The following is a 13,428-nucleotide window of genomic DNA, read 5'->3' on the forward strand; positions in this document are numbered from 1 at the left end:
GTGTGACGTTTTGGTGGTAAAGTCACAAGAAAAGTGAAGTGGTCAGCACCAGGATGCCACCTTAGACCTAACGTTTTCACAAGTTCACTGCAATGGATATCTAAAGGCACATTAGTTTCTCTCAACTCTACAGGTACTGCTGTCAACACTTGTGGCTCACTAGAGGACCATTTACGTAACTCAAAACCACCCTTTGCTAGTAACTGTATCAATTGTGACTGCAATTCGATAGCTTCTTCCACATGCTGGCACCAGATACCAAATCGTCAACATAAAAATCATTTAATAACACTGGGGCTGCTAATGGAAATGCATTCATTTCATCAATAGCTAATTGCTGAAGACACTTAGTTGCAAGATAAGGTGCACTGGAAGTCCCATACGTCACCGTGAGTAGCCTATAGTCCCGTATCAATTCTTTAGGATTGTCGCGCCACACTATTCGCTGAAAGTCTGTATCTGATGGATGAATCAAAATTTGTCTATACATTTTGGAAGTGTCTGCACACAAAGGAATTTGATGCTTCCTGAACCTGAGTAACAATGGAAAGATATCACCTTGCAATTTTGGCCCAACTTGAAGCTTATCGTTGAGACTAATCCCTGTTGAAGTCACTGAACTGGCATCAAAAACTACACGAAGAGGTGTACTGGTGGAATTTGGATTGATTACAGCATGACGTGGTAAATAGAAACTATCACATGGCTTCTTTTTCACTTCACTTGCAGGAACAGGCTCCATATGTCCCAAGTCTAAATATACATGCATGAATTCTGAGTACTTCTGATGAAAAACAGGAGACCTTGCAAATTTTCGTTCCATTTGCTGTAATCTCGCCACAGCTGTTTCACGAGAGTATCCTAAGGGAGGACTGTCTTCCTTGAATGGAAGGCTCACACTGAACTTATTGTTTTTTCGAACATGAGTCACCGAAAAGTGCTCTTCACATTGTATTTCCTCTAATGTCAGATGTCTTTGCCTTGGGACCTCTTCTACCTCCCAGAACTGGCGAAGTGCACTATCAAGACTACAAGATGCATGAAATGATGCTACTGCCCTTACCTTGGGAAAGTCCACACTGCCACAAAGAATCCAACCAAGAACAGTACGTAGTGCAGTAGGTGTTCCCTTTGGCCCAACACGTTTGCCACTTTGCATAAGAAAAGGAAACAAATCTGCTCCAAGTAAAATGTCCACCGGTTCCATCACATAAAACCTTGGATCTGCCAACTTCAGTCCTTGAATATGTGTCCACTTCCTGAAGTCTGGTAAAGGTTCCCTGGGAATGTTTCCTGTTATTTTAGGAAGTACGATTGCCCTTGTGGTGAATGTTTTCCTTCTGCTACTGGGTTGGAATTGTAGATCCACTACTGCACTGCCTACACCTACACCCGTTGCTGTAATCCCATTCACAGTGATGTCTGCCTTATGCTGATGTAAACCTAACCTTTGCACACAGCGTGAGGTGACAAAGGAAGTCTCTGAGGCACAGTCTAGGAGTGCACGCACTGGCTGATAAACACCATCTCTTCCCTGCACATACACAACTGCAGTGGATAGCAACACTGGCTTTAGTCCCTTGTCTCCTTCTCCAGCCACATGAGAAGAAACTTCTTGGGGGGAAGTTGTTGTTTCACTAGAGTCACTCTGCTTATAATAGTGTAACAAAGTATGATGCTTTTTATTGCAAACGCGGCACGCCCCTGAGTCACATACGGATGCCCTATGATGACTTTGAATGCAATTATAACACAAACCCTTTTCTCTAACAAATCTCATTCTGTCCATTACCGAAAGGCTTTTGAAGTCTTTGCACTTGTATAGCGCATGATGCAGTTTACATTTTTCACAGGTATCATCCGACACTGCATGATACACACCCTTGAACTGGGAGCTATTGTGAGTCGACTGCTTCAATCTCTGAGCACTGAGATTTGAAGCTGATAATGCACGAGAACGCTGATCAAGAAAGTCACTCAACTCCTGAAACGTAGGCAACTCGGTTGTCTTTAACGAAAGTTCCCATTGTTGTCTAGTATCACTGTCCATTTTTTCTGTCACATGAAATACTAGGATAGGATCCCAATGTTCTATGGGAATGTCCATCACTTTCAACACGCGAACACACTCGGTAGTTGTGTCTAGCAGGCTACGTAAGGCTGCTGCGGATTCACGTTGCACTTTGGGTTGCGCGACTAAACGCTTGATTGTGTCCATAACTTGTTTTGATAATGAGAATTTAGAATGTTCCACGCCTCTGCATAGTTATCATCAGTCACCGACATGGACTGGATAAGCAATGCAGGTTGCCCCTTTAACGAAGCTTTCAAATACTGTAGCTTTTGCGCACTGGATAACTGTTTGTTTTTGTCCACCGACGCGATAAACAAATCACGGAAAGAAAGCCACTCTTGTAATTGTCCCGTGAACACAGGCAGCGTGAGCTTCGGGAGACGCACTTCACTTGTTCGTGCTTCTGTCGATGACGTCACCGTAGCTTGAGTCTGTGGCTGTTGCAACGAACAAAGCCTGCACATGGTTGCATCCAAACGGTCTTGAATACAACCGATTTCACAGTCATAACTCTCAAAAGTTGCATCATCACACGCACTAGCCAGGTCTAATAATAACTGTTTACAATCGTCCGTTAATTGTTTGGCTTTGTTTACCGCTAACGCGATTGTCACATTGTTCAATAAACCCGCGTTCACTTTATTCTCAAGGCGAGTAACTTCTCGCTTGAGCACAGTCTTTGCTGCCGATATGGCTTCCATGTTTATTGAGTTGCGCACGGATTGCTGTTGTCCAAACTATAATGCACGCACGAAACACTTCCTGGCACTACAAAAAGTGCACTGAAATTGGTTACCCGTAGCAAACCGTATGTCAATGTATTTATTCACAGTTCACGAATGCACGCTAACACAAAAGTTCAACACAACACAACGAATGCTGATCGCAGGCAACATCCGGCACAAGGAGGACCATGTTCGCGCCCGTCATCCAACAAGAAAACACCTTTCTTGTTTCGGCTGCTTGTTGTAGCATTTCCAGGAAGGTACTGGTGCTGTAGGTAGACTAATACACATAAATGAAAAACTCAATTACATCAAACTGATGTATTCGTTGCAAAATCTACATTAATTGCAGCCAACCTGCAATACATCTCTGGTACAGCGTCGCTTCTCCTCTTCACAGACTCTTCACTCTCTCACTTTCAGTAGGCACTAGTGTCCAGAGAATAATGTGGCGGCCATCTTGGCTCCAAAAGCATAAGGTACGGAACAATCAGTGTCAGATTCATCTGACTCTTCATCAAGACAAACATGGTGTTGATGAAGTTCTGATATGCGAGTCCTGCCACAAACAATATTGCCTTTATAAAGGGCGGAAGCGTGGAAATAATGACAGGATTGTATCTGTGGAATTGATTTGATAAGTTTCCACCTGTTTTCTAAGAACAATCTGTTTTTTGATCTCAGTTTTGGGTACAAACATAGTATGAATACCCTTCACAACATCTTTACAAACATTGAAAAAAAACCTCTGCTGTAGCTACATGAGCTTGTCTAGTCTTTCTTGACTTGCTCCCAAACCATTCTGTTTACTATGCCTCCCACACCATTTACAGCTCCTTTTCCATGGGAAGTGACAAAGAAGCACCTCCATCAACACCAAAGTCTTTTTCTAGGTAACACAGATTTGTCATGGTGAATTTATTTTTAAACTGGCTCGAAGGCCCATCTGAAAACACTGTAACATCTTCAATGTTGTAGTTTGCCCTTTGATTATAGTTTTTAAGAAAACCCAAATGCAGTATTTATCGTGGCTAAGATCATCACTCACCAGTGCAAAACATTTCTTCTCTGTTATTTAACCATGCAATGCATGTAAATATAGTTACCAAAGTGTTGCTCCAATGCGCTCGTTGAATTTTATCGTGTGATACACAAGTATAGTTTTCAGCAAAATCTATTTGTATTAGTACTTCTTTGTCCAATAAACTGGCTTTTTTGTCCTCAAAACGTTTGCTTTGAGCCTCCCCGATGGCACAGTGGTAGTGTTGTCGCCTTGTAATCAAGGGGTCGCAGGTTCGATACCTGGTGGAGGCACAAGTGGTTCGGATCCCACTTTATCCTTTTGAGTCCCAAGGCCTTTTTCACATGTAAGCCTCTTGGTCCCGAGCCGATTTTGAGCAAAATGCAGAGTTTCAATTAAATTAGTGTAGATTGGAGACTAATTGCCCAAGAGAGATGAGTGATATACCGTTGTACGCGGAATGAACCAGAGATTCAGACTATATGAAAGTTTATGCAAATTCGGCGTATATGTACCGGGGGGAGGGGCTAACTCTCAAAATTCCAAAATTTCGGAAAAGAAATTGGTTCCCCCACCCTCCCCTCAAGAAAAAAGTACATGACAGTGTCGACATGCACATGGAAATGATCGCTGACATGTAAGGAACACAAAAATATTTGCATTATTATCATATGACCAATGGAATGGTCGGCACACCACTGATTCAAGCTTCAAAATGCAGCGGTACCTTGAAATGACTTTAGCTCGGAGACTATTTGCCCTGGCGATATGAACGATATACCGTTGTATGCTGAATGAATCACAGATTCAGACTATATATAATTTATGCACATTCGGCATATATATGGAGGGGGAAAGGGGGGAAATCCCCTGAAAATACTTTTTTTTAAAAATGGGGTTTCTCCCCCCTCCCCGAAAAAGGATATGAAAAGTTCAAAATGCACATAGAAATTATCGCTGGCATGTAAGAAACAGAAAATATTTTCATTTTAGTCATATGACCAATATTACGCGAGTTGTACCCCTGAAATGAAAGGCTTGTACGCCACTGTCTCAAGCTTCGGAATTGAGCGAACTGCAGAGTTTCATTGAAATGACTATAGCTCAGAAACTAAATGTCCTAGAGATATGAAAGATATACCATTGTACGCAGAATGAATCACAGATTGAGATGATATATAATTTATGCACATTCGGCGTACATATGGAGGGGGAAATGGCGGGAAATCCTTTCAAAATAATTTTCTTTAAAAATGGTGTTTCCCCCGCCCCCCCAAAATGCAAAATTTATGCAAATTTGGCGTATATATGGAGGGGGAAGGGAGAAAACCCCCAAAAATTATTTAAAAAAATTGTCACTTCACCCAAAAAATGTCCTCGCACTTGGGCACAAAACGACACCTACGCACAACATTCACGAACGAAAAGCTAGAACGCAGTGAAAAATGACCGCCGATTCTTGCAGCTGCTGAAATTCTATTTTTAGACAATGCAGGGTAACCCCTGTTGCAACTTGTGGACACTTGTGCTAAAAAACAAAGGTTTCCTTCAGCGTGCTTCGAAATTCCATTCTCACAACGCAGATTCAACAACCAGTCTTCCCCCTCACCCTGCTTGCGCCCTCATGGAAACTTTCATTTTGACATCGGATACTGATAAAACAAGCTTTCTTCGAATGCAGTTAACAGGTGGGAGTGAAAAAAAACAAAAAAAAAAAATTGCTTTAGAACAACAAAGACCGTGTTACAAAAATTTGACCTTGAAAAGAGATGCAAAAGAGAAGTCCCTTTTCCCCTCCATTTTCATGGACAAAAAAAATGCAAAAAAAACACATTTCTGTTAAATACATGTGTTAGGAACAATATTTAAAAAAAATCGAAATTCTAGCCAAAAATAGAAAATTTATAACGTAAAAACTACGACCTTGACACAGCGTCTAGATCAAGATGCTTGGGAAACTAAAGGTTAAACTGTAGGTAAAATCCCAATTAGCCTTACTGTGCATAAAGTGGACTTAAAACACCAAATCAATCAAAAATGTTTTCTTTGATCGTTCGTTGTCAGCTCAAAATTTGCTGACAAAATACTCAGCAAAGTATTTTCATGACATGTTGGACAGGATCCAGTCATACAGAGTTCATTCTCTTTGTTACATACTAATTTAGAAATCAAAACACCTCCTGTGTGGGCGAAACTTTCAACTTCTTTTTTTTTTGCCAGGGGCTGAACAATAAAATTGAAATTGGCGTGCTCTTCACATACTCATACATTATGGGGCATTTCTGACTACAACAAGACCAGGGTGGTGACAGACCTGGAAAACCGGGAAAAGTCAGGGAAATGTCAGGGAATTTCGTCTCCATTGACTTCGAACACACTTTTGACGAAAATTGTTATAACTCAGGCACTATGGGAGCAATCTACTTCGGATAAGTTTTGTTTTGCAGCTAAAACATCAGCGCATGCAACGGTGTACAATTTGGAACATTGGACCGAGGAAGGGGGTTTGGGGAGGCACGTCCCCCGAATTTCAATGAAAAAAAAATCTGGAGTTTGCCCCCTCTTCTCCCCCGCTATTTTGGGGAGAAGGCGCAAACTTTAGTATTCTTTTCAAAGAATGGACATTTCTCAAGAGAATGAAACATATTTCATGTTCTTGGGTGCCATACAAGTTGAATAATGAGCTAAAATGTGATTTTTTTTGTACGCAAAATAGGTAATTTGCATTTTTGGAGGAACATTGTTATAACTCGGGCACTAAGGGAGCAATCTACTTCGGATATGTTTTGTTTTGCAGATAAAACATCATAGCATGCAACCGTGTACAATTTAGATCGCCGAACCGAGGAAGGAGGGTTGGGGGGGGGGGGGATGCGACCCCCGAATTTCAATGGAAAAAACAAAAATCTGGAGTTTTCTGCATTCTTTTCAAAGAATGGACATTTCTCAAGAAGGCGCGAACTTTAGTATTCTTTTCAAAGAATGGACATTTCTCAAGAGAATGAAACATGTTTCATGTTCTTGGGTGCCATACAAGTTGAATAATAAGCCAAAATGTGAAACTGTTTTTTTACGAAAAATAGGTAATTTGCATTTTTGGAGGAAACTTGTTATAACTCAGGCACTATGGGAGCAATCTACTTTGGATAACTTTTGTTTTGCAGCTAAAACACCAACGCATGCAACGGTGTACAATTTAGAACATCTGACCGCGGAAGGGGGCTTGGGGGGGGGGGATGTCCTCCGAATTTGAATGAAAAAAAATCTGGAGTTTGCCCCCTCTTCTCCCGCTATTTTGAAGAGAAGGCGCGATTTTTAGTATTCTTTTCAAAGAATAAACATTTCTCAAGAGAATGAAACATATTTCATGTTCTTTGGTGCCATACAAGTTGAATAATATGCCAAAATGTGATTTTTTTTACGAAAAATAGGTAATTTGCATGTTTGGAGGGAAATTGTTATAACTCGGGTACTATGGGAGCAATCTACTTCGGATAAGTTTTGTTTTGCAGCTAAAACATCAGAGCATGCAACCGTGTAAAATACCTCCTCTTCTCCCACTATTTTGAGGAGAAGGTGCAAACCTTAGTATTCTCTTCAAAGAATGTACGTTTCCAAAGAGATTGAGACAATTTTCATATTCCTGGGTGCCATACAAGTTGAATAATGGGCCAAAATGTGAAACTCTGTTCGGAAATGTGGCATGGATATGTTGCAGAGAGGGGGAGGTTGGTCATCAATATGAATTTCCCAGGCTTGCTCCAGACTTGTGTCAGAGTTTCCACCCAAACATAAGAGTATGAAGGTCCAAAAAGCACATTCATTTCGTAATCAGCACCATGATACCATTATGGTATCATCGGACCAGTACGACCTTACTTTGATGATACCATATGGTTGGTATCATCGGAGGAGTGAAGGTTAAGCCTCTAAATATTACGTGGAGAATGCATTGAATTATCATTTTTTTCTTGTCCGTATGGGAGTAGTAAGGGGACTTGTCAACAGATGGAGGGGATACGAGCGGGTGGCACCGTCCGATAGTTGTCGGACGTCGTAGTAAGGCATTTTGTTGGTCAAACTGAAGGAACATGGAAACAAATAGGTTCCATTGATACATACGATTTTTTTCGAATATCGCCACCTGACAAAGTATCTCACTACAACATGCGACAGAAATTGCATGGACTGCAACATCGAACAAAAATCGAGTGCATAAAGAAGAAGAACTTTAGACTGCAAATATGCTGCTGGAATTTTATTACTCACTGCCTCACTTCACCTTATTGAATATAGCAGTGCTTACGAAGGCTTTCTTTTATCATCCTGACGTATCACTGGTTTCGCACAAGTTAACATACGTTTACAATGACATTGCAATATTCTTAGATATGAAGAAGAATCCAACCAAACGGGATATATATTGAATACTATCACGAAATAGTGAAACACAAATCTGCATTGGTGAACGTTATAAAAATTGTCAAGGGCTTGCTCAACCTCAAATTTACTGCAACACTAATATTGCAATGAAATTAACGCCACTCTCTGTCCTGTCTGTTTAATCTTGTGAGAGATGGTCTTAAATCTCTCACTGAGTGAAGTTAATGTCCAATATTATGAAATAAAATACGAATAATAAATATGTAAATATTTTAATATCATATTTACTCGAATCATTCAATCATAACAGCAAATGACTTCCTTCAAGAATTGACATTTTTCTGCAGGCCCTGCTAAATTTTCACTTTCCATCTACTGATTTATACAAAGGGTGGCCAGAAAATAATTTCCGATTAGTAGGTACATTGATTTTTTGCAAACGCCAAAACCGTGAAAAATTGTAATTGCTGCGAAATTATGTTTAGGAATGTGCAGTGATGTCTGGACACATTTCTCGCCCGTTCGAAATATCGAAATAATGCGAATTTGGCAAAAAAAAAAATGCGAATTGGTGGAGTTTTTAGCGATTTTTTTTTAAAGAAATGACCTAAAACAACGAAAAATTCCATGAAATCCAACATCATTGTCTTTTCTAGGCCATGTTTGTGTACATAGAACATGCAAGTTTTCCAACATTTTACTCAAGAATAAACTATAGATTTATACGTACGTGGAATAATTCCGACAGCCACATCAAATCATTTATTTCCCATGATTTTTTCAACTTCTATCAAAACCAATTGCATCACAGAGCAAAGTGGCAGGGTTCTAACAGGAGATCGAGTGCGTATCTACCGTCACACGGGAGCCACATCTTCGTATTTGTCGCACGAGATATGTTTTGAATTACCAAGCTAAGTGCGCACTATCGGCATTTGTCGAGCGAGTAATAATGGAGCTCAGTCGTTAGGGCATCTGACTACTATGTGAGAGACCCGGGGTCGATCCCCTGTGGGTGAGAACCGGGATGTTTTCCACCTATTCAAACTGCTCCGGCACACACCCAGCATCATATGAAGCTGGTACCTTGAGGAAACTTTGAGGGATAAAGGCAGCCAGGAGTGTGGTGCTGATCACATCACCCCCACCTTCAGTCGTGATCAAGAAAGTGTGGGGCCCTAACTCCACACCAAAATTCCATTATATAAAATCCTTACCTTAAAATTCATAAAGAGGTATGGAAAATAACTTTCAAGATATCAAACTCTCGCGAAGAGGCATAAGCCACGTGACTTACAGTTTGAAACAGTAGTTTAAAAACACCATGAAGGTATAATTTCAGATATTTGCCAGAAAATGCGCTAAAATGAAAATGTGAATTTTGGGAAAAATAACACGGAATTGTAAAAAATAAGGAAATACACCAATTTGAAGAAAAAAAGATCAAGGTCCCTACCGATTAGGCATAAATAAAACAAGAATATCAGTTGTAATTTATTCCATTAGTAACAGTGAGTCCTTACCTAATTTTCGGCATAATCACCACCGTTGTTCTGGCATGTGTCGTAGCATGGAACTAAATTTTGTATGCCCATGGTATATGTGTCTGACGGTAAAGACTGGAACTATCTCTACCGCAATATAGCTGTCAAATCCTTGCCTTGCCAGAAACCTCTTCAGTTAAACAAACAGATGTAAGTCGGTACATTCAAGACCAGGGCTGTACAGGGAGTGGTCTAAGATCTCTCACTTGAAGTGATGCAAAGGTCCCGTGTGTACTCAGCTGTATGGGATTGTGCACATTCGATTGGCCTTCCGTGAATTGTCTGCAGCATCGTCTGACCATACTATCACTCACAACGTCCGGTCTGCACAACTCACACGATTGCTGGTGGCTCTGTGCCAAATTCTGAGCATGCAATGTAGGCTACATCGCAGTCTGTGGGACTGTATGAGAGCTGCAATCTTTAACCTAGAACTGTCCTAAACCGGCTGCATTGCAACTGTACCAGATTACAGCTACATGCCACTTCTTCCTGCCTGCATGTGTGTGTGTCGCTCACCGACCACTAGTGCTGCGTATAGCCACCATTGGAGCTTTTTTCAGGATGCCCCTCGTATATGAACTTTCAGAAGCTTTTATTATTAGTGTGTTCCTGTTTTAATGTGTTGGTTAGCTAAATCAGGTACCTATACAATGCAATTCTATAAATTCCTTGCGTTAAATTTCTAATACTCACATATCCTTTTCGTCAGCATTAATGGTTTAAGTGCATGTTGTCAGTTTCACAGCACTTCACTTGGATATACTGTACTGAAGCAGAAATTCTATCGATAATGTAAGGAAATATGACACTTTCTTTGTTCGATTCAGTTGTTTCACTTATATGCAAGAGTTAAGTTGTTTGCTTTACAGAGAAGAGAGAAGTAGCTTTATGCATTGAAAAATGAGTCCGCACTCATGGTCCTTGCAAGCAGAGGGTTCGAAACCTCAGTGAAAATATCAACATATAATACCGAGAATGTATAAGGAGATTGATAAATTACAAATTGTATTTCTTATTCACTCTTCACTCTTATCTCATTTAGTCGTAACTTTAAAAATTATCAATTATTTTATTTTAAACTTACTGCGTATGACAAAATTCCAGAATCCTTCCTTAGTTTGTGAATTGTAATAATTTTTCCAAATTCACTATTTTGCAGTTTGAATTCAAATCATAGAGAATAGAGAAATTAAGTCAATTTAATAGAAGATAATATTGGTACTTAGCAAAACCATACGTGTATCTGTATGAGTTTCTTATTTCCATTTGCAAAAACATAGATTTAGTTTAGTTTGTAATTGTCAGGGAAAAATGTAAATTTTGTCCTGGAAAAGCTGGAAAAATCAGGGAATTTCATTTCTGCTTGTTTGTAGCCACCCTGTTAATATAAGTATCTGCTCTTTCACTCACTAGTAAACAATGTCTCAAACTAAGCAGTTGGTAAACCTGCCCGCGCACGGCGCATCTGGAACTCGCTCCTTCCCTCGGACCCCTAGGAAAGGAGGTAACGGTTTCACAGGCTGCCCGTCACCCCCGACACTTCACAACCGGACCCCTCCCCTCCAGTGTCTCACAATCGCGTCAGTAAACATGAGGCCCATCTCGGGGAAAATTGACGAGTTCAGACACATTGTTCTCGAAAGCGAATATCATGTAGTAATCGTCACAGAAAGTTGGCTGAAAGACAACGATGACGCTTCCAGTTTCCACGTCGAAGGCTACACGGTACTTTGAAAGGATCGAGTTCACAAACGTGCCGGTACCATTGTTGTTTACTGTCGTGCTGAAATTCCTGCCCAGATGCTTGACTGCGAAAATATTGCTCCCGGCGAGGACATAGAAATACTATGTGCCTCATTGAAAGTAAATAACAAATCACTTGTCATAATTGCCGCATATAGACCCCCAAATATCCCCTATACTAGGTTGTCAGTTCTTGAAGATTACATTGCGCACATGTTTCCTACTGTGGATAATTTAATTGTAGCCGGTGACATGAATAGCGATTATTTATCACCTAATAAACCAGAAACAGTTTTCCTCAAATCAATAGTAGATACTTTCGGCATGACGCAAGTCATTCGTAAACCCACTAGAATCACAAGAACCTTTAAAACATTAGTGGACGTCATCATTGTAGATGATCCATCCACTGTACACTCCGCTGATGTAACGGTGCCGATCAGCAATTCAGACCATTGTTTGACTTCCATCACGGTCCTTCTTGAGAAACCCGACAAACGTTTCAAAATAATTTCGTACAGAAACTACTCATCGTTCGATGTGGAGAGTTTTGAAATGGACGCTAAACATTTTCACTGGGACAATATTAAGCATTTCGAGAGTATTGACAAAAAAGTAAACTTTCTTAATAATGGTATTAAGACTATTTTCGATAAGCATGCCCCTGTACGTACTGCACGAATAACCAAGAAAAAAGTACCGTGGATAACCGACAATACCAAACTATTAATGAAACTTAGAGATAATGCTCTCAGAAAATATAAACTGACGAACAATCCGTCACATTGGGATTATTATAAAGAACTGCGGAATTTTACCACGTCGGTTATAAGACAGGAGAAGAAAGCCTACCTCTCGTTCCACATAAATAGAAACGTCCATGATTCAAAATTAATGTGGAAAGAGATAAAGAAATGTGGTATTTACGGAAAGGTGGAGCCGAGTGTCCCACACTTTTTAAATGATCCGCATCTGTTAAACACCCACTTTATTGACAGCGCCAGTCCCTCTAACCAAGAAACCAATCTCATCCTCGAAGACTGCGAACGCTTCCTTACAACTACATTTACTGAAAATGGCGACACCTTCTTTCGACCCGTCAAAGAAGTAGAAATTACACAACTCGTGTCCAAAATCCGTTCCAATTCCTGTGGCACAGACGGCATAAACCTAAAAATGATAAAGCTAATTCTTCCACACATTCTTTCACCTCTGACTCACTTGATAAATTTCTCGTTAGATAAGAACACCTTTCCCCTTGCATGGAAGGAGGCTAGAATCCTGCCCTTGCCGAAGAAACGACACGTGACCGACATGAACGATTTACGACCAATTAGTATATTACCTGTCTTATCAAAAGTTATCGAGAAAACAGTGTACAAGCAGATAGAAAGTTTTGTTACCAAAAATCAAATATTGCCTGCAGTACAGTCTGGTTTCCGACCTTCCCACAGCACCGCAACGGCGCTCATGAAAGTAACAGACGACATTTTACAAACACTAAACGAAAGTAAGGCTGCAGTCTTGGTGTTGCTTGACTTGTCCAAGGCGTTTAATCTTGTATCTCGTCAGCTACTCCTTTCGAAAATGAGTTACTACGGTTTTTCGCCGGGAGCAATAAAATGGTTCCAGTCTTACCTTACTGGGCGAGTGCAACCGGTGACGCTTCCCTCAGGAGCTACATCGACTCCCCTCAGGGGTTGCGCAAGGAAGTATTCTCGGCCCTTTTCTATATTCCCTCTTCACCGCCGACCTTTCCCTAAATGTACGACACAGTGTACCTCATTGTTATGCAGATGACACGCAGCTGATGATGCCAGTAGACCCCAAAAATGCAAAACCAGCAATCGGTCTCCTGAACCGTGACCTTCATGCTATTTATAAATGGTGTAAACGTAATGGTCATGTAATCAACCCCTCTAAATGCTGCTTTAC

General features: G+C 40.6%; 2 protein-coding genes across 2 annotated transcripts in view; one reads left to right on the forward strand and one right to left on the reverse strand.

Annotated features, from left to right (window-relative positions):
• The window catches only part of Pep (Protein on ecdysone puffs), an 87,411-nt gene that overhangs the window by 8,195 nt on the left and 65,788 nt on the right, over positions 1-13,428 (forward strand). The gene's annotated exons all lie outside the window — the stretch shown is intronic.
• LOC146005447 (uncharacterized) lies at positions 209-2,050 on the reverse strand. Its single transcript, XM_083144689.1, has one exon. The coding sequence runs from the start codon at positions 2,048-2,050 to the stop codon at positions 209-211; it is 1,842 nt and encodes a 613-aa protein (XP_083000815.1).

The sequence above is a fragment of the Lepisma saccharinum genome, chromosome 23 (assembly GCF_977018435.1).
Source record: "Lepisma saccharinum chromosome 23, izLepSacc3.1, whole genome shotgun sequence".
Taxonomy (NCBI): domain Eukaryota; kingdom Metazoa; phylum Arthropoda; class Insecta; order Zygentoma; family Lepismatidae; genus Lepisma; species Lepisma saccharinum.